This window comes from Sciurus vulgaris, assembly GCF_902686455.1.
Source record: "Sciurus vulgaris genome assembly, chromosome: 9".
NCBI classification, from domain to species: domain Eukaryota; kingdom Metazoa; phylum Chordata; class Mammalia; order Rodentia; family Sciuridae; genus Sciurus; species Sciurus vulgaris.
The window spans coordinates 6,495,469-6,518,067 of NC_136469.1; the positions used below are offsets into that span (position 1 = coordinate 6,495,469).

Here is a 22,599-nt window from a genome sequence, read left to right on the forward strand (position 1 = left end):
TCTCATCACGTCACTGCGGCAGTGAGTGCGTGAGTTGTGGCGTGCTAGCCCATCACGAGCACTGCGTGCTTGTTTGGAGCCCTGGATTCCTGACACTAGCAAGGTGCTCCACAGATATTCACCAAATTCATTGATACGGTATTACTTTAGTAGGATCAGGCTGAGAAGCCGTATCAGAAGTCATACAGTCCCTCAGCACTTGACACTAACCCGAGATCCACCCTGACCAGGTCCACACACGTTTTGTCAGTATATGGCATGTGGTTTCTGAGCCACTGTAGAAATCTGCAGAACATGGTGCGCACTAGAATTGCATGGTGGTTCTCTTGTTAAAGGGTTGGACTGTGTCAACACAGGTGGTGTCTCTGTGCATCTCCCCAGTGTGGCCCATTCCCTGAACTTCAGACCCTCTTCTTCCTGGCAGGTTCCCTGGTGGCAGCCATTCTGGCAACAGATGTCGACTCTGGCGTGAATGGAGAAGTCACATACGTTGTGAGTGAGGACGATGGAGAGGGCACGTTTTTCCTGAATCCAGTGACTGGAGTCTTTAATCTGACTCGCGTGTTAGATTACGAGGCCCAGCAGTATTACATCCTCACGGTTCGCGCCGAGGACGGCGGGGGCCAGTTTGCCACCATCCGAGTTTACTTCAACATCCTGGATGTCAACGACAACCCGCCTGTCTTCAGCTTGACCTCCTACAGCACGTCACTCATGGAAAATCTGCCTCTGGGATCTACTGTCCTTGTGTTCAACGTCAGCGACGCAGATGACGGTAAGTGATTTAGAATATCTCCCAAAAGTTCGTTAAATATCACTTACATTAAATAGCTTATCTATTTCCTGTGTTCAGCTTTTGCAAAATTGCATTTTGTGAATGAAGCAGAATTGTAATTTAACTATTGAGGATTTTAAAATTAAGGACTTTATCAGTTAATTCTTATTTATAAGTTATATGACAGAGATTGTAGCATTTTTGAACTTTATTTTATGTATGCCTTTATTTATTTATTTTTGCCCTGAATGTGTGCTGGTTTTGAAGTCCAGTAATGAAAGAGTCACAAGCCAGCATTTGGGTGGTTTTGTTAGGTACATGAGACACTTAGGTTCACATATATTATTTTAACTTAAAGAGAATAAAATATGGAAACAATGAAAACAAAAGCCTTACAGAAAAATACGTAAGAATGAATCACTAAGTGATGTACCTCACAATAAAAATCACTCAAGATATTTTAGCAAGTTCTCATGATTCGATTCATAGGACAGTCTGAGATCTGTTTAACTTCTGCTATATATTCAAATTGAGACTTTGCATTAAATGTGTGTTTCTGTGTGTGTGTGTTTGACTTACATTTTTTAAAAACAATCTGGCAAACTTTCATTTAAAAGCTGACCCCCTTGGTCTTTGTCTGAGACCTGTTTTGTAAATACAGGCATCAGATAATATAGCATTAAAGACAGCATTGTACAGAGTATCAGTTTTTAGCTGAATGATTTGGAAAGTCACTTAGTATACCTTGTTTTCCTTTCTTTTGGATGCAGCCAAAGGTCTTTGGAGTGGACAGAACAAAACACACTACTTTGAAAGGGAAGTCAATCTCTATAGCCTCTTGACACAGGCGCATCAACTGTAATTTAGAGTTTCCTGGTTCTGATGTGCATGATTCTTATAATCTCAGAATGCCAGGTTATCTCAGCATTCATTCTGATCTATATTTAGTTCTCTTTTGGGGGTATCTAGAAATGCCACTTAGAAAGATAAGCAAAGTCACAGTTTTTTACATGTGTTTCAATAAACAAAGCTGGAAATGCTCTCGTTAGCATTCACTGAGTGCATTTTGAAGTTTCTTCCTCTTATACAAACATAGTTAACCCTGGACATGTGGATATAGCTAAAATGGTGCGCCTCTAATAGTCATAATCCCACTATTGCTGTGGCTCTTGCACATACTAACATGAGGATGACTGTTTGAGCAGATGTGTGGTGTGCACCCATTCCTGTCAAAGAACACTGCATTCTCTCTGGGTCCTGCATCCAGGTTTGCGCATGGGCCCCGAGGAGACCTGCGTGTACGGCCGTGGCTCGCCTCTGATAGGGAGGTTGCTCTCTCTGCCATCATGACCTTCAGTTTACCTATTCCCAGAATATGAGCATTTGCAGTGCCATTTATACATCCTTCAGTTATTTGTCCCTGTGGCTGTGTTTGACTTTTCTGTGGTTAAGAATTCTCCATGTTGTATCTTTGTGATTGATTTGTTATGTGTTAGAGAGAGCCCATTCTTTCATAAAATTGTGGGGTCCTCTGGAGTAAATTATATTTACCCCCATAACTTAAGATGTTGGGTTACTGGGAAAATAGCAAAAGAGAAAATTTCTTTGTCAGAAACCTGCTGGAATGTTCCATGTATGTTTAAGCAGAGCAATGACCGTGGACTCTAGGTCCCCTCTCATGGACTTTCTCCCCTTTGATTGTATTGCATAAAAGTTGCAGGCCACATTTACCCATTGTTTTAGTTTTGAATACTTTTATCAGTGTAATTTCCTGTACCTTGACCTCAAATATAGAACAAAGTTCCTATTCTTTCTGAATTACAAGGATAATGATAAGGGTAACCTTGTTGATAAAAAATAGTGAGATTCAATAAATACTTCTTGAGATATTTCACAGGAAATACAATTTAGGCTTATTTTTTGTGGGGGTACTGGGGTTTGAAGTCCAGGGCACTTCAGCCACATCCCCAGCCCTATTTTGTATTTTATTTAGAGACAGGGTCTTACTGAGTTGCTTATCACCTGACTTTCGCTGAGGCTGGCTTTGAACTCATGATCCTCCTGTCTCAGCCTCCCAAGTCGCTGGGATTACAGGTGTGCACCACCACACCTGGCTGATATAGGCATTTTTAAATTAATAAATTAATTTAAATCTCTGATCAGCAGTTTCCTGAGGAGGTCATATTGCCCTATTAGATGAAGGTGAAGACATTTCAGATGAAAATAAATTCGACATTTACTGTTACCCGTAAACTCAGTCTTCCAAGAGTTTAACCTGTAACATTTTAAGTGACAGGACCATTTCATGAGAATGAGGCCCATCTTCACTATTTTCATAAGATAGGTAATAGCTATATTAATTTCAAAGTCTGGGTGCAATAAAAAACAATGATATTAAGGAAAACAGTTGCAAAATTGTACATCATGAAAAGCCTCTGGTTTTGATGAATATTTTATTATTGTGTAAACCATCCATATTTTAGATTATCAGAAGTCATATGAGAATGTGCGGATAATGAAGTCATTTTTGCTGAACAGTTGTTCCTCGCATGTTGGGCGCGTGATGCAGGCCCTCTGAATAACAGATGTGCTCCAGGTTTGTGCCCTGGTGGCACTGTGGGGGCTGCTGCATGGACCTGATGCCATCTGACTCACTTCCATGTGCCGCCGCCACCGTGGACCCCTGGCAAGCGTCAGTTCTTTGAGAATAAAGCCAGATGTTTTATCACAGAGCTACACGTATCTAGTTCTTCCATGTATTTAATCATTTAATTCCTAAGTGTCTATTCCTATATGTTTTGTGCTCTGAGCCTTAGGACTAAATTCTTCACTGGAATGCAAATATCTAGGTTTCCCTTTATAAACACACACACACACCCACACACACACACACACACACACACACACCAATAAATCTGCCAGGAAGAATCATAGAACCAAATGACTTTCAGAAAATTGAACACAAATGGTTTGAAATGATGTGGACTGTTTTAGTTTAAAGATCCGCTGGGCTACAAAAGCCCACTAAATTCAAGTTTCAACACTTATGGAGAGAATTTAAAAATCTAAAAATAATAGATTTACTTTTTCATGATTCAGATGTTTGATGCAAAGAGCAGAGGGAGAAGTAATCCCAGCCTTCTGTATTTCCGTGTCCTGCAACTGTTGAGGGAGAATTTTCAGTTTTAGTGTGTCCACATGCATTTTCTAGATTCGGAGCATGTTCCCGGAGTCAGGAATGAAATGTTTCCCTCTTTACAGGAAAGTGAGTGTATACAGTTTCTATGGCCCGTAATTCAGCAGTTGGGTTTCAGTTCTTGAGATAAGAACTGTTACTCAGTTTTGTAGTATTTTTTGCAAAAATAGATATGTTTTTGTTTTCTCAGAGATAATAGCTGCTCTCTTCGGTCATTTCTGTGTAGTTAGTTGATGTGTTTGTCATAATTAGTTGACTGGAGGATCACATTTTTCTTTTTCGTGACTGGAGGCCTCTCAGACCTGGGTCTTCTCCCTCTCACCCACCCACCAGCTTTTCCCCATATGAAAAGGCCTGTTCCTGTTTATGACAGGCTATAAAGTCCTAGTACTGTGTTCTGTTTTTGCCTCTGTAATTTGGTTGTTTACCTAAGGAAGAAGCATGCCTGGTGGCCCTGGGCGCTCAGAGCCTCCCTCTATTAGCTCATATTTCAGTGGATTTATGGAGCCCTCTCAGGCTTCACAGCCATGTGAAATTTCGTCCATCTTCCTCATTTTTTTTTAACCTTGGTGCAGAAGATTTCACAGATCTTCATGTAACAATTTTACTCATTTATAGTGTTATTTTTATTCAGGTTTTCTCATAACTATGTTACTCAGTAATGACTGTCTCTGCCTTGGGGTTTTAAAGGAAGAAGGAAGACTTCAACATTTGCTGCTGGAAACTGTCATGGGGAATACAAAGAGATGTCCTCAGAAAGAAGGAAAATTAGTTGCTATATACACACGACTTCCCCTCCACATAACATAGTCAAGGATAAAGTGTTCCCCCAACATGGATGTGCGTTTTTGTCTCCAAACCTGTGGAATTTTAAGAGGAGGAGGTGAAGTAGGCTGTTGACCTTTCTCTATCCTGATCTTAAATTCTTTTTGTCCCCTGCTGGTGAATTGACCTGTGAATCCCATTAGCATTATTTATTCATATTTCCCTGATCTACAAGCTCCTAAGTATTCTGAACTTTATAACCTCAGCTTTGTGCATTTCTGAATAGGCTTAAACTGTGAAGATTAAATACTGCCACCTATAATGAGAGGAAAAACTACCTTCTCAAAGATTTGCACCACAATTGTTCACCCTGAAGTTTGGGGTCAATAAATCAGTTCTTGAAAGTTATGTTCACAAATTTTTTTTTTTTTTTTTCTGCATCAGCACGTAGACAAAGGACATTAGAGACCCTCAAATGTCAGGAAAAGAGTAATATGGCATTATTGAAAGAACAGGCGCTACGTCCTGCGAGAGAGAATTCCATCACTCAGGTAGTCACCTCTGTGAGGAGCCCGTTGAGTTCAGGAGGGGTAAAAGCTAAACAAATAGTCCTAGGATCCGGAGAAAGAGCATGTTTAGAAAAAGAACAAGAGTGATTCAATTATTCTTGGACACTTGGCAAGAGTGGACGTAATTTCTGAAAGGTGGAGCTCAAAAACCTCAATATTTGAAATTGACTTGTGAAGTATAGATGCTATTTGTAAGCAATTCGTGTTAATCGATCGATTGTCCTTAGCCCTGGAGTATGAAGTCTTTACAAAGGATGGATCATCCTGTGCATCAATTCATAATCATCACATATCCTGAAATATTCCTGACATTTTAAGGGCAAAATATAAAAATGCCCATGGCCTTGCGTGCCACTATTCTGAGGCAGAAAATCTGACTTTCTCTCCATTTCCCCTGCTTATCTGCTGCTTACTTTCTGCTATTTAGTGTTAAAAAAAAAATAGGCTGATGTATTTTCTGCATCATCTTTGCTATCAGGATCTCTGCAGTCATGTTCTGAAATAAGAATTTAGGTATTTTTAAAGTTTAAAAGTGACACATATTCCTCGGAATAAAAGATATTATCTAAATATGGTCCAATAATAGCATGAGCATTATACTTGAAGAATTCAGTGCATAATTTTACTGCTAACAATTCCTTTAAAGAATACTTTTAAATATATATAATAAAATTTGAGAGACAGCTATTTTCTCAAAGGCCATTACTTGGCCAGATGCTTAATAGGAATTAAAAAGTATTTATTGGTTTTGACAAGAAATGTAAAAGTAGACTTAAAGCATCCATGACTAATGCCATACATCAGAACATTTTATTACTCTTCTCTGAAGATTGATGTCAGCTTCAATAAATTACTGAAGTTATAAACGTTTGAGTAATAATACAGATTGTGGCACTGTTAGCGTTGGACCCTGGGGAATTATGTGATAAAAACAAGGAAATGTATAGAAAAATATCAGCTCTCTGGAATGTTTTCCTCCTCTTACTTTTGTAATTTAACATTTCAACATTGTAGTAAAGAGCATGCGGTATATGGATCATTTGTCCACCAGATTGTAAACATCTTTTCAGATCAAAAGTTAACAGGAAGGGAGTGATGTGTATAAATTATTTACTAAAAAACAATTTAGCCACAGCTAAATCATTCATCCAGTGGGTTCCAGCATTCCACGATGGGCAAGCAGGCAGAGATGACTGCAGGCGGCACACATTAAGCTTTGTTTTCCATGTCATTTCAGGTGTCAACTCGCAGTTAGCTTACAGCATCGCTTCAGGTGATAGCCTCGGGCAGTTCACAGTTGACGAGCAGGGCGTGCTTAAAGTCCTGAAGGCACTGGACAGAGAAAGTCAGTCCTTCTACAACCTGGTTGTGCAGGTGCATGACCTGCCGCAGCCTCCAGCCTCCAGGTTCACAAGCACGGCGCAAGTCTCCCTCATTTTGTTGGATGTAAATGATAACCCACCAGCATTTCTTTCCCCTAAGTTGACATACATTCCAGAAAACACACCTATTGATACTGTTGTTTTCAAAGCTCAAGCCACCGATCCAGACAGTGGCCCCAACAGCTACATAGAGTACACCCTGCTGAACCCTCTGGGCAATAAGTTCAGCATAGGGACCATTGACGGGGAAGTGAGGCTCACGGGAGAACTGGACAGAGAAGAGGTTTCTAATTACACTCTGACAGTGGTGGCCACGGACAAAGGCCAGCCTCCTCTCTCTTCATCTGCAGAGGTGGTAGTTATGATCCTGGACATCAACGATAACAACCCTGTTTTTGCACAGTCTCTGTATAAAGTGGAGATTCACGAGGACACACTCACGGGAACAGATATAGTGCAGGTCTTTGCAGCAGACGGAGATGAGGGCACCAATGGACAGGTTCGCTATGGCATCGTGGACGGCAATGCCAATCAGGAATTTCGAATCGATTCTGTCACAGGTGCCATCACTGTGGCTAAGCCTTTGGATAGAGAGAAGACCCCTATGTACCTTCTAACTGTTCAGGCTACGGATCGGGGAAGCACCCCCAGGACGGATTCCTCCACTGTCAGCATTGTTTTACTGGACATCAATGACTTTGTTCCTGTGTTTGAGCTGTCTCCATATTCTGTAAATGTCCCTGAGAATTTGGGGACACTGCCCAGAACAGTTCTCCAGGTGAGTGTATTCAAGCATGAGGAAGAACGTGTTCACTCTGAGGCATCCAATTGGAAAGCCCGGTCTGGACATGTCCCTGCTCTCATTCTCTTCTCATTCTGGTCCAGAAATGCTGAGTAGCAGATAGAGCAAATCTGGAAAAGGAAAGCTTCCGTGCATCCGAAGGACTAGGTTTAATGAACACCCTCTTTGTTTCCCCATACTGAACTGTTGCACTGGAGCTGTGTTCTTCTGTGTACATTCATGCTGCACACATTTATATATTGGCGTTGCCATAAATTTTTTTCACACATGACAGTAGCACCTGCACACGGTGACAAAGTAAAATGATATCAAAGTTGGAAAAGTTTCTGACTAGCAGTGTTCTCCCTTCCCTCTTCCTAAGTTCAACTCCCTGGTGAGATTGATGGTAGTGCTGCTGACACATGGGCAGGCTTCCCCAGGGGTCCTGCAGCCTGGTTCTCAGGTTCCTGAGAGAAGAATCAAGAGAGATGCAGGAGGTTGGTTGTGAGGCAGAGGGTTACTGAAAGCACAGCACAGAGTGCGGCAAGCAGGGGAGCTCCTCTGCCCAGTGGGGCTCACTTTGATTGGCATGTTGATTGACAGCTGAATTTGACATAATTATTTTTCTATTGCCTGTGTGTTTCTTGTACCCCCAGAAAATTCACTGGGGGGAAGCAAACGCCATGCTGATGTGCGTTCACTAGCAACGAGTCAAACATATGCCAGTCCCTTGGGCTATTGTGCATGCCCAAGATTGAGGACTTTACCTTTAGGGACTTGAATTCCCCTGGTGGTCCCCTAGCTTCCTCCCTTAAACTGTAGCTTGGCCCAGTTTCCCCTCACAGGAGGGGGCTTCCAGCTAGGGTTGAGAAGGGCTGAGGGCCCGAAGGCATGGTGGCCTCTCTTCTGCCTTTTCTATCCCTTCCCATGCCCCTTCTTTTACCTAACCTTAGCAACTTTGCGGAGCCTTCCAAAAATGTTCTGCAATAGTTCTATGCATATTTCTGCACAGACATGCACAATGCATGCTATTCTTTACCACTTTTATTTTTTACTTGAAAGCTTGAAACTCTTAGGAATATTTCACATGACTTAATCTCATTGTCTTTTCACTGATACATTTTATTTCTTGGTGTGCATTAGAATAGGTTTGCTCACATCAATGATGCATCCCGTTCTCCCCTGTAGGTGGTGGCAAGGGATGACGATCAAGGATCCAACAGCAAACTCTCCTATGTTCTAGTTGGTGGTAATGAAGACAATGCTTTTACTCTCTCAGCCAGTGGAGAACTTGAAGTCACACAGAGTCTGGACCGCGAAACTAAGGAGCACTTTGTCTTGACTATTACAGCTACAGATTCAGGTGAGTCCATTCCAACTGGGTTCAATTGCGAATAATTTTTTTATGAGTAAATGAAAATATTTTTATTCATCCTTACATTAGTCACTTGTTAAAATCTGCTAATGCTTGAAACACTCACTGAATCTACATAATTAACACCACACAGATGACTTCAGAAATGTATGTACGTGGTAAGAACTGAAACACATCACAATCAAATTTCTGATCAATCAAATCAGATTTCTGTGAAACAGAGTCAATCCTTGCTCAGGGTACCTCTGGGCGTGCCCTACTCCACACTTGAATAGGAAGCATTTACAGAGCTTTACCTTGAAAACGTACAGATGGATTGACGGTCATGGAGACTTTCATTGGTCATAGGGCTCTGGTTGGCTTAGCAATGATGAGGTGCTGTAGGACTCATGGAAAGCAGCGCACATCAGCCTTGGGTATCTGCAAAGAGTGGCTGGTTACTCGTACTGGTTACTTATTACTGTGTAGCAGGTAGCCATGAAAAGCAGCCCATTTTTTAAAAAGCAGTAGTGCTGTTCACACTTTTTGTTTTATGCATATTGTTATACAAATGGACTTGTGGAATACAAATTACTCTACCATTTTTAGTTTGTATTCTTAAATATAGAAAGCTAATTCAAAACTGAATAAACTGAAGTGTACCAAAGAATCAATATACCTTCAATAAGGTAGGTATTGCTTAAATATTTATTGAATAAGTGAATTTAAAAATACTAATTCCTGAGGATTGATGAATTATGGATCTTTTTCCTCTTATAACATTTTTTATGGAAATTAATGTCACAATTCAGTATTAAGTATTAAATTTTTAATTATGTTGAGGTATTTAAGAAAAAAAATTGTTTAAATATTCTTGAGTCAAAGGACATTTGTTGGAACTTCAAATGACTGAAATTACATATGTGTGCACACACACATATATATATTTATATGCCTGTTATATATATAATATGTATTATATATAATATAGATACATATGTAAGCATAGTGTAGATATGTCAGTACTCAAATATAACAACATTCTGAGATTTCAAATGGTTATTTTACTATTGTTGAAATGTTTTTTATTAATATAATGATTTAAAATTTTGATAATGTGTTAAAAACTTTTCAGGTTATAATTCAACTGTTTTGTCATAATACTGCTTATAAAATAGCAGGAGATTTTGAGTTTATGGGTAACAAAAGATTTACACTAAGTATTCCAATGACAGTGCTACTGATTTTTAATTGTCTTTCATTTTCCCTCTTGATCTAGATATGCACATACATGTAAATGCTTCATGAAAGAACAATACTTCTTGCATTTTTAATGTGCCTGAATTACCATGTTACATTAATGCTAACTATAAAACTCTGAGAATTGATGAACATAATGCGGTGTGGCAGCCTTGTGAACTTTAACCATGTTAATCTGAAATGTGTTTCTTTATGTGTGTAGTCAGTATTGTGCTTTGTGGTCACTAGGCATTAAGGGTGAGCATTCTTCCGAGAAAAATGTGATCACTTCTGTGTTTCCCAAATCAGTCACATATACCAAAAGTCACCTGGAAAGAACAGAGGGTGTACTGAATAGAAATTGCAGAGTCCAAGAGTTAGAACTAAGGTTGTTTTACTGCAACACCCCAGGCTCGGCTCTTGTCACTAATCCCATCTGAAATCCTGTGGTCATCTCCAGGAGACACCAATACAAATAGGCTTTGTGGATGGGATTTCGGGGAGAAATAGAACCAGGAATCCAGTTCCTTAAGGTGTCACTCACTGTAAAGCTTGCTGCACAGAAGTGAGCCACAATGCCAGGCTCCCAGGTAGGGAGGAGCAATGACTGTGAACGACAGGGTGTGAGAGTGGTGGCCTGAGATTTGCAGGACATGGCCCATAGAAGGTTCCCATTGGGAGATTTGTACTTTGAACCATTCTAAGTCAAGAGCTGCGGCAGAGAAGGAACATAGACATGTAGACATGAATGACTTTTTTCACCGAATACTTCTATGAATTAAAAATCTTCTCCTGTGCCTGAGAAGCAAAGGAGGAAATGTTATAAAGGGAAGGGAATGATAGATACACACACACACACACACACATATATACACATATATATCAGTGTGCCAAGTTTTGCAGACATTTATCCATTTCTACACAGGATTTTTTGTTATCATCTCAATTACCTAAAGACTTAAGTGTTTTTGTTTCTTATTTAATTATGCAACCCAAACTCAAGTAGTTAAATCATTTACTCAGAGTTACATAGCTAATACATAGAGAGTAGATTCAGACCCCAGCGCATCTGACTTAACAGGTCAAGGGTTGCTGGAGGTTTCAGTGTGGAGGTTGTTTTAGTGAACTTTTTTGTTTGTTTGTTTGTTTAATGTCACTGTGACCAAAAAATCTGACAAGAATAATGTAGAGGAGGAAATTTTTATTTAAATCCATGGCTCTAGGCCCAAGATAAGGCAGAACATTATGGCAGAAGGGTATAAAGGAGGAAAGCTGCTCAGGATGAGGCAATCAGGAAGCAGGGAGAGCTATACTCACCAGGAACAAAATGTAAACCCCAAAGGCACATCCCCAGTGACCTGCTTACTCCAGCCACACCCTACCTGTCAACAGTCACCACCCAGTTAATTCATACCAGTGGGGTAATCCACTGATCATATCACACCTCTCATAACCTGATCATTTTGTCTTTGAAAATTCTTGCATCGTCTCACACTTGGGATTTGGGGGGATACCTCATAGTTAAACCATAATATCTCACCCCTGGCCCACCAAAGCTCATGCTCATCTCTCAGTGAAAAAGTGCATTTAGTCCATTTCCAAGAGCGCCCACCATGTTAACAGTTCCAATATCGAGCCACTGAGTCATTTGAGACTCTTGGTGGTGAGAGTCAAGATCAAAAACAAGTTTCATAAATTTAATATATAATGGCACAGAGTAAACATTTTCATTCCAAAAGGGAGAAGTAGGGGCATGGAAAGAAGGGATGAGGACGAAAGCATGACCTAAACCCAGGTGGGCACATGAGTCCTATAGCATCACGTCCAGGGCAGGTGGCATCATGACGTTCTCTCCAAAGGGCTTAAGTAGCTTTAGACCTCTGGTCGTGCTGGTTGTAGCCATAGTCCTCTTTCTTGGCTTGTTTCTGCTTCACTCCTGCAGTTTCCTCAGCAGATGTCCCATATCACTGGCTTCTCTTAATTCTGGGGGTCTCCACTACAGTTTCCATTTCTTCTCACATTGTCTTGCATCACCCTTTCAGGGGTAGCCTTCAGAGACTGTTTTTGCCACATTTAATCTATTATTCTGAACTTCCGTTGAAATTTGGTGGAAGCTTTCATGACCTGCTAACTCCAGCATCCTGCATCCCTGCAGAACCAACGCCATGTGGTTGCTACCAAGGTCTGCCATCATATTAACCAGTAGCCATACCTCCTGAGGCCACAGCTGTAGCCACCTGACCAGCTAGGCATGGTGAAACAATTTCTTAAGCGCCCCCATGCAAGCATACTCTCTTCTTAAAGGAATTTTTACTTTTATACCCTTCACCCTGATATGGGTGTGGTCTTGCCAGTTTCTGGGATACCCTCAAGTCCTCTTCCCTATTATTTCAGGGTAAAGTACTCAGTATTTCTTTAGTGGTTGTACCCTCTTTAACAAACAGAACTTCCTGAGACACAGTTTTACTTGTACTCTTCTGGCCAAACTACAAATTTTTCAGATCTTTATATTCTGTATTTTGCTCCTGATTTTCATAGTAAACTTGGGTTAAAGTGTCCAGTAATATCCATGCCATCTCCATATCCTGAATGCTGTGCTGCCTTAAAATTTCAGATTACTTTGTCCAACAACATGAAAGACCTGTGGTCTAATATCCAGCAGAGCCCTCCTCCTCTGAAACCTCTTGAGCCCAGTCTTTACTTTCCCCAGTTCTCTTGGCATTCTAGAATCACCCACTAAGCTCCACTTACAACATTTTAAAGATTTTCCATCTTGCACCTCTAAATTTTTCAAAAGTTCTGTCCCTGCAGACCAGCTCCAAATTCTTCTGAACCACATGGTCAGATTAGTCACAGCAGTGACTCCATCTCTCTGTATCCATTTCTGTTTTAGTTAGCTTTTTCGTCATTGTGACCAAAAGACCTGACAAGAACTTTTTTGAGGAGGGGAAATTTATTTTGACTTATGACTTCAGATTTTCAGACAAAAGATGGCCAACTCTATAAACTCTAGGCCCAAGGTGAGGCAGAACATCATGGTGGAGGGCATAACAGAGGAAAGCTGCTCAGGACATGGCAATCATGAAGTAGAGAGAGCTTTGGTCACCAGTGACAAAACCTAAACCCCAAAGACATACCCCCAATGACCCAACTCCTCCAGCCATACCCTGCCTGCCTATAGTTGCCACCCAGTTAATCAGTAGGAGTGGATTAATCCACTATTAGATCATAGCTCTCATAATCTAGTCATTTTACCTTGGAACATTCTTGCATTGTCCCACTTATGAGCTTTTGAGGAAAACCTTATATTCAAATCAGCACAGGTCAAGGAGAATTTGAAAAAAATTCACTCCAGCAATTCTCTTATTTACAAAGCAATCCCCATAATAATGCAAAGATAAAAATTTGTATTTGAATTGAATTTATTTACATTCTGGTTCTGTCATGCATTTCTTTGTGATTCAGGTGAATGACATCATTTCTCTCAACTGCATTTCCTCTGCAAAATGGGGTAGTAGCAAATATGAAGTACTTATTATAAATTTAATTGATAAGACATGTTAAACTGCTAAATCTCATTCCTTTCCCATAGTATGTAAAATTATTTTAATAATAGTGGTTTTCTGTCAACTTTAAAAATTCATAATTCTTAGCAATGTTTGCCATACTGCATACTATATAAATATTGTCATTCAAAACGTATGGATTAAATTTCTAAAATTCTATTTAAAAAATTACCGTTCATTTAAAACCTTACTTAATCACTATGTAGATTGATATGTTCTTTAGCGCATCAGGCATTTCTTATTAAACTTCTAAAGAATACATGCATAGTAAGTGTTTAACCATTCAAAAAGGCCACGAATTTTAAAAAGTGTAGTCCAGCCAAATTATGGTTAAGCAGGCTTATGTGGGCTTGGCCAGAAAGCTTAACAAACTCTTGTAGTATTTCTTCATCAAAACAACACCACCAAAGGGGCATTTGACTAAGGGGAAAAAGAAAGGAAGAAAACTTGGAATGAGAGAACTACAGATATTTTCTTCCAACACACGTGAGCCACGCTGGAGGGGGACACTGCTCAGAAGATGGTTCCATGCAGCACTGGGCTGCATGGGCACACTGCTCAAGAATGCATTTGGAGTACACATTTGGAGCCTGAGGGTCCTTTGTGGGTCATGCAGAAAGCAATCGGAAGTTCTGAGGAAAGTCAGCCTAGGTGAACTTAAAGTCACTGAGACTCCTCTGTGACCCCATTTCTATGTTCTGTTAATTCTTTTGCATCCTTTTGATATCATGAATAGCCAGTTTCAGGAAAAGGTGAAAGTTTTAGACCTCAGGTTTCAGAATCTGCAGTTCAGTCCTATTTCCAGGAATGCACTCTCTGACACAGGACTTAAAATGCATATTTACTGCTATGATTTAGCAGTCAAACTGGTGGATGACATGAGAAAATTCAGAAAACCCTGGCAGTCTTCAGACCCAGATGCCATGTTATTCTCAATTTTGGAGTGTTCTTAAGACCAGGAAAATGTCAACGTGTTCTGAAGAAAGAGAGTTGGACAGTTTTATTCCTTATCTCACAAATCACTTTCCCTTTGCTCTTATCTGGTGGCAGCAGAGAGAATAGGTCAATGCCGTGGATGGGGTAGGAATTGAGCGGCAGCTTTTTAATCTTGCACACTTCTAAATCTTTGAATTTTTTTTTTGGAGAAAACATTAGCATTCCAGCTATCATCATATTTTTATTTACTGACTACATGTCCATAGGGTAGCACATCTGGAAACTCTCCACTCCTGTCTACTGCTCAAAATAAGCCACAGTCCCCCGTCACGTGTACAAGACTGAATGTTGCATTACTAAAAACAGAACACAGTAAAAGGCTTTGGCTCACTTTCCCCTGTAGGATTAAATTGCTAAGCAGACTACAACTCAATAAAAGATAGCATTTTAACTTTAATTAAAAGCACAGATATGCTGCCTTCCCTATGCATTATTTATTGTTACTTCTGAAAACAGGTACTGTACTGAATAGAAGCTCCTGGGGGCCACAGGCTCTGCTGGGCACAGAATGCAGGCAGGACTTCTGGGCTCCGCTGAAGAGGAGCTTGCTTAAAGCAGCTCTGTCCTTCCATGCTTCCTCATAAGATTGGGCCTTGCTGTTTTATCACTTGTGCAATAAACCAAATATCTCAAGTGTAGTTAGTAGCAGGGAATGATCAAGAAATCAGAATGGTATACTCCCCAAAATTATCCCAGAATGTTAATTTGCAAACTGGACATATATCCTAGAGGCAAATACACAGCCTTCCCAGTTCAACTGAGTATCAAGCACTGCTTCTACTGTGTTCTGTGGACAGGTTGCCTGTGGCTCTGTGACTTCAGGTTTTAGTCTGTAAATAAAACAAACTAATTCCTACAAAAATTTATTGTTTAAAGTAGATAAGAAAAGAAAATGGTTTGTTTTAGCTACTGATTGGTCCCCTGCTCACTAGACATCTCTCAAGCTTAACTGGGCCAAAGTAAAACTTGGTGATTTCCTTCCTGCACAGATTGCTGGGTCCACTGTTTCACGATAGGGAAGGTACACCCTATTATTCTTTATTCCTCTTCTGCTTTACCTCACCTTTGACAAATCCATTCAGAGTGGACTTTGCCTCAGAAATGTCTGCAGTTCCTGGAATTTATCTGCTTTTCTTCACCCGCATGATGCCCACCTCGGTCCAAGCCAGGGCTAGTACCAAAGCCTCCTAACCCTCTGTCTGTTCTCCTGCATGCCACATCAAACAGCAAGCAGCTCATGAACTTTTAAAACTGTAAACTTGATTGTCATACTCCATTGCCTGCTTAAAACCCTTCACTGGCTTCCAGAATGAAGCCTAAACTGCCGACCCCTGACCACGTGCATCATGAGGGACCACTGCCCATCTACCTGACCTCTTCTGTATCCTGATGCTGCTTTGACCCTGAGCTGGGAGTCACTGGCGTCTGCTCACCCTGGACTCTTCCTGACTCTGCGTTTGAACGTGGTCACCATGGAAGTACTTGCACCCCGGTGTTTCAGATCCCGGTGATGGCCTCTTGAGAGTGGCTGCTGAAAAGTGGCTGCCCACTGCCAATTCCTAGCAGGCTGGCTTCCTTAGAACTGCCCGCCTCTCCCCTGCCCATGGCTGTTGGCCCTTCTGGCTCTCTCTTTCCGGAGCGTTCCGCTCTGTGGTCAGCCCCTCTGTTCTGTTTTGGTGGAGTTGGTGGAGTGCTTAAGTCTCATTTTTTGTCATTATATTTACATAAAGTGTCCTTGGAGAGAACTTACTGGCTCTCTGCCCAATGCCCCTTCCTGTCTTCTCTGTCACCATGCCCTGTGAGCAGTTCTTAACACTGGCTGCTATTTAAAGTCTTTTGCGTCCATGCGGTTCAGTGGATGAGGGTGCGTCCTGGTTGACCTCATCCACCTTGACCCTCCTTCCAGGAGAGTGCCAGCTTCCTGCGTGTCACTCAGAACCATTCCCACAGTAGGTTCTGTGACCACATGGGAACTTAGTACACTTTGCTGAATGAATGAATAATTTCAGTGAATGAGAAAGATCACAATTTGTTACCCATTAATCACCCGCCTGTTACCTTAATACGCAATGGTTATTCTTGTTTATATAACACGTTGTGTTTCTTTTATTGTTCCATATTTGCCACTTGCAGATTTTGTAAAGGACAAAGAAAAAGTATAAACGTCTTTTTAAACTCATGGCTGGAATTCCAGAAGTTTCTGCTAAATTGGTCCTGGTCATTCAAGCTGACCTCTGCTTCGAGCAGCAGTGCCAGCGTCCGAGGCGCTGTGGTGTCTCCTGCCATGTGATAAATTGCAGTCACATGCAAGGACCGCAGAAGCATTTTATGACTTTGCTTAGAACACTGCCTGAGCTGTATTCTCATGACTCCCTGAACCTTCCGGCTCCTACTTCACTCTGTTATTTAGCAGATGTTTCTAGACAGGTCTCCATGCTACCCTGTGCTTAGTAGCTGCTTACTTTTTCCTGATTTGACACACTAATTCAAAATCTGCCTAGGAAGACACTACGTGCTTTTGAAAAGTTTTACCACATGGAAATTCTTTTCCACCTGGGTTTCCAAAAGCAAAACAAACCCAGACCTTCCACATCTCTCATATATCCCGGAACTATCAGCGTTTCTGCACCTACCCTCCACATGCCAGTCGGTTTCATGCAATTTAAATATGAGGGCCTGTCAGTCTTCACAACAACAGTGTGAGAGGCTAGCTTGCTGAAGTTTGTTATGAATTTCTGAGGGCTTTGATAAACTATTTTACACATCTGTGCAACTAAAATTGTCTTCAGGAAAAATAGGTCTTCAGGAATTTTTTTTAACTTAAGATTATCTTGCGTTCTCACTGGCAAACCAATGGCTGTGAGCCATGAATGGTTGCACCAAGTCTTCTGTGGAAGAGAATTCGTATGTGAGGTGGCAGTAAAACAAGATGGCACAACCGCTGGGGATGTTACAGTTGCGACTCAGTGTGTGGCCTGGAGGAATTTATGACGAGAACCTTGTCCAGCAAAATTCTAAATTAGAGAAATCTCGGTTAGAATGACAATTTTGTTGGCCAGAAGACTTCCTGGAGATAAACCAATCCACCTGCTTCATTACCTGGAGAAGGGAACCGAAGGCGGCAGCAGGAGGGTTTGCCACAGCTGCCAGTCCCAAGGGAGGCAGAGTGAGTGACCCTGTCCAGGACTGCTGCATTCCACCCCAGGTCCTGCGTGTCCCCTGGACACGCGTTAGCAAAACTGGGATACTCCTTAAAATATCCTACTGACTCATGGCACAACATCAATTTCCAAAAATGCTATTTTAAATCCTGTTTCTTTTCATAATCTATTTATTACTCTTTAATGAATGAAATATTCAATGCTTATTTTCCTTTCCCCAAAGAAATGAAATTTTCAAAACATTTTTAAGTGAAGCCAGATTAACAGGAATTAGTAATTTCAATCATGATCTTTTGACAGTAGCTTTTAGGCATGGTTGAAATTAAATGAAAAAGTAGGAGAAGATGCAGAGGATTTATTAGTCTTTACAGGTAGAAGATGATGAGATTGCTAATCATCCCTGCCAATTATCTTTTGGTGTTTATTGCAATCAAACTATGACGCTAATTTAATATACCTGTAAGTATGTTCTAATTATAGTCAACAAGACTATTCTGTTTTGTGAGGTTTATTAGCATATAACAAGAGTGCCGATACTGATTTTTCAGGAAATGTTTAGAGAGCACCATCTTTGAATATCCTAATCACTGGTGAAAAGAGAAGTTCGTTTGTGCTAAAGCTTGGATTATAGTCAGAAAGACAGATAGCAAAATATAATGCACACACCAGGAGGGATGTGAAATGCAATGAAGTCCAACACAGCCCAACAGCAGGTGACGTGGGCATTCCTCATTGGTGTTGTCTGCACCTGAGTCCCTGAGTGGAGAAGAGTTTGCTTTATCTAAGACCCAGCTGGAGTCTGGTGGACTGGAAGGAGGAAGTCAGGAGTCCTGTCCCCCTGAGTTAGCAGGGCCCAGCCATACAGGTCTCTGAGGCCCAGGTCTGGGCTGACCTTCATTCCCAGGTGAAGTCACGCCAGGGCTTTGAACAGGGAGTGTTTGGGTGTGAGTGTAACTGATTTTGTGGAGAAGAGAGGGTCAGGAGCAGTGGTGGAGAAGAAAGGAGAGCTGGTGGCTAAGAGCCCATTACCCTAGTCCCTGAGAGTAGTGTGAAGAGAATCTCTGTCCCTCTGCTCCTCTTGGTTCAGTGGTGGGAACCTGTCAATTAGCAAGACCAAAGACAGATTAGCAAGTGTATTTGACGTGAGTTGTGTGGCACAGGAGACTTCCAAAGGGCAGGAGACCTGGAGAAGGCCTGAGCACAGTTATGCTAGGATTGCAGAGCAGAGAGGAGAGTGGGGATATGGACTGAGCTGAAGGGAGTGAGCGGGGAAGCGGCTGGCACGCCAGGTTCCTCTCTGTCCCTCTGTCTCAGTGATAAGGGTGCTGCTTCCCACCCTGTGCAGTGAGGACCCCTCTCAGCTGCTGCTCTTACCACCTGCCTCAGGGGAGGAGAAGATGGATGAGTCCTTCCTGCACCCACCATTCCCAGATTTCTCATATTCAGACTTTAATATGCCAAGACGTTGTGCTTTGGGGTGGTGTGTTCCGAGCCCCACTGGGTGTCAAGAACTTATCCCCTGTATCCAGTGAAGAAGTTGAGCCACTTGGACTCAAGGATGGGATTTGAGGTAAGGACTGGAGACAAGTCACACAGAAGTCCTAAACAATTGGCCTGGGCACTTTGGAGATGAAGAGAGTCAAGATTTTTGGGCAATTGTCAATAATTGTTTTTGATATGTTTTCTTTGAGATACAATGAAAGTCATTGGAGATGTCAATTAGATAGTTCCATATCAAGGTGGAGTCCTGAGGGAGGACAGGCAAGTTGAGACACAGCTTGGGAATGCAGAGACATTTAGATGATGCTGTTCTGTCCCCGGGGACCCCTGCACACCAGGCTCTGTGCTACATCATCTCATTGAATCTCGACAGCCCAGTTAGATACTTCGTCCAATTTTATGAATTTAAAAAAAAATAAGAAACAAACCCCAAACTGAGTGCTTAGAAGAATTAAGCTACTTGACTTATGTTTCATGCATCCTTTTATCAGTGAGCAAAGGATTCGAAATCTGTGAGGAAGCACCTTGCTAATTACTCACAGTTTCCCGCTCTCCACTGGTCTGCCATATTCTTTTCTATATAGACCGTGTCTATGACAGTTTTTCTCTGTTGGGTGGATTTCTTTCCTATTAAAAGGAGTACTGATTTAGGAAGTTAAAAATCAAAAACCAGACTCGTGGTTCTCTAAAATAGTTCATGAAGTTCATAAAGCAGGAATTTTCATAAATTACAACCACTGGGTTATTCTCTTCATCAAACCAAGCCTTGCATACACCAGGGTTTTATAAAGTGAAGTGTGCAAAGCAAATAGATAAGATGCTGGATTATGGAGTATGCATGATGCGCACGCACATTCCTTCGTAGAGAATGCAGTTGGCTGGGTGCCTGTTTGCATTGTGCATGAGGAGGGAGATTAATCTGTGCACAAATTAAATTAATTATATTTGATCTATTCAGAGTCTAAAACGCTAAAGGGACACAGAGATATTCTGGCTATAGATTTGACCAGAAAGTTCCATTATGAAGTGTCTCTGTGTTAACATAATTAACCTGTCTATGGGGAAAAGTCGAGTTATTAGCATTTCTAATTAAGGGCATTTACCACCGCTTGGAAAGAGGGAAGAAGTAGCATTCTTGTGCTGATTGGAAATTAGTTTTTAATGGAGAGGAACCATGATGTTTCTGCAAAAGGTCACATCAGCAGCTAAGAGGATGGATCGCCATGTTGTACTTTCTTGGTGAGGACATGGTGACATTTTCAATCAATACTGTCTGTCACAATGTTTAGCTGAGGGGGGGTCATTGCAGTACAGATGGTTCTATAATCAAAGGAGAGGTTAGGATTGTGTTATGACATTTTACATCTCAAGAGTTGGTTTCTAAATGTTCCAGAAAGACGGTATTTTGTTGCAGAGCAATTTTTGTGAGAAGGTTGTATCAGGGCAAGCATTTTTAATAATGAAAATTGCCTGAAACTGTTTCTTAAAGCCACAGCGATTCCATAAATCAAATAGTGCTAGAGTTATTTCCAACCATCAAAAACTAATTGCATTTAAGTTACCTGAGCCTAATGCAGCTTTGGTTACTTTTATGGAGTTTTGTTTTCAAGGTTGATAATTGGTTGTTGTTTTACTTCCTCTGATTTCTAGCAAGACTTTGTCTCATGTCTGTTAGTGACATAAATATTATTATGAATCATCTATCTAAATAAGTTTCTTTAAATCAATTAATCTTAGTAGGAAAAAATCTTCCTTTATGAAAAATTCATTTTCATAAGATTAGAAATACAAAATGATGATTTAATTTCCCAAATTTTTGTTGAATAAGAACTAGAACTGCCATTATGTTCCATAGAATTAAAGCCCATAAAACAATGTCAGTCTATGATTCATTCACTTCATATTAGCTATAAATCTGAGTCCACAAAGGAAATAAGCTGATATGCCAATAAACTATTTCCAATATCAAAAAAAAACTTATATTGTCAAGAAGATTAACATCATGTATAATAGAAAATAAACTGATTTCATTATTAGGAAATTTCTTTCTTTTCAAAAGCTCTCTATTTTTACCTGTTCAAATTTTAAACATTTGAAGACTACTTTTATAGCTATTCCACAAAATCTATAATTTGCAATTTGCCCTAGGGAGTCAGGAGCTAGGTTGAGTTCAGAGTTTGAGCCTCCGATGTTTCAGGGTTTTTGTATCCATGTTGATTCATACTTTTTAATCCTCTGAATGGTGATTTCTTGAAGTGCATGTTGAAGGATAAAATAGTTAATATTATGTTTTATTTTATTATTTTAAAAACATTCTTGTGAAATATCCATGACATAAATTTACCATTTAACCATTTGTGTGCAATGCTCCATGATGTAAAGTACATTGGTGTGCGACATTTCACTGTCATTTTCATGACACTACTAAACAGTTTCTTTTAGTTTTTCTTGTCTCTATATGCTATGCAAATTACATGAAAGAAATACAGTGTTTTCAACAGGGTCTTGAAGATTTAATTAAAAAATTAAGTGATACTTAAGGGTGTGTGTATATAAAATTATAAGTATATATTATATGTGATTTATTTAGGCATGATTGTAGAACTAATAAGGAAGTGATATATTATTTGAGAAAATAAAAATTTAAAACATACAAAGCTATCAGTCACATTGGTAATGTTACACATTTATTTTATGTATTTTCTGGATTCAAATTTAAATCTAAGCACAAAATCTTCAAGGTTAACATAGAAGGGCTAAACTTCAGTACATTTTCAGTGGAGAGTTTACTTACTGTAAGAAAAATGTGTTTACTTCATGGGAAATAGAAGGTCATGCTTGACTGTAACCAATATACACCATTAGGGGTGTCCATGCCCCACATGGTTAATGTCAAGAATGAAATCAACTTCATTATAAGGGAATGGATATCAGTTAAATGAAAATTCTGGTTCTGCTCAATAACTGTTCATGTTTCATGAAAGTATGTTTTATTTATAGGGAATAATATATATAAAAATGCAACCTGCATGAAGCTTAACTTTCAATTAATTGTTTAGTCTCATCTATTATACTTATCATACATGTGTTTTGTGATAGAGCATTAAACTGCAACTTTTTCTTCCTGCAATGTTGCTTTAAATTCCCCTGAAGTTCATTTTGATGTATTTGAGTTTATTAAGCCATCAGTGGTAAAGAGAGGACTAGTTTAATCACCTCCCAAATTCAAGTGCATAAAATTTGATCCAGACAATGCCTGAGATTACCTGTGGTATAATGAACAGAGGACCAAACTGTAGCCAAACTGTGTGTGTG

General features: G+C 40.3%; 1 protein-coding gene across 1 annotated transcript in view; it reads left to right on the forward strand.

Moving 5' to 3' along the window:
* Positions 1-22,599, forward strand: part of FAT4 (FAT atypical cadherin 4) — a 160,816-nt gene that overhangs the window by 84,846 nt on the left and 53,371 nt on the right. Inside the window, exons 4-6 of the mRNA XM_079153527.1 lie at positions 425-775; positions 6,543-7,465; positions 8,657-8,831. Coding sequence (XP_079009653.1) covers positions 425-775; positions 6,543-7,465; positions 8,657-8,831 — 1,449 coding nt within the window. The remainder of the gene's footprint in view (positions 1-424; positions 776-6,542; positions 7,466-8,656; positions 8,832-22,599) is intronic.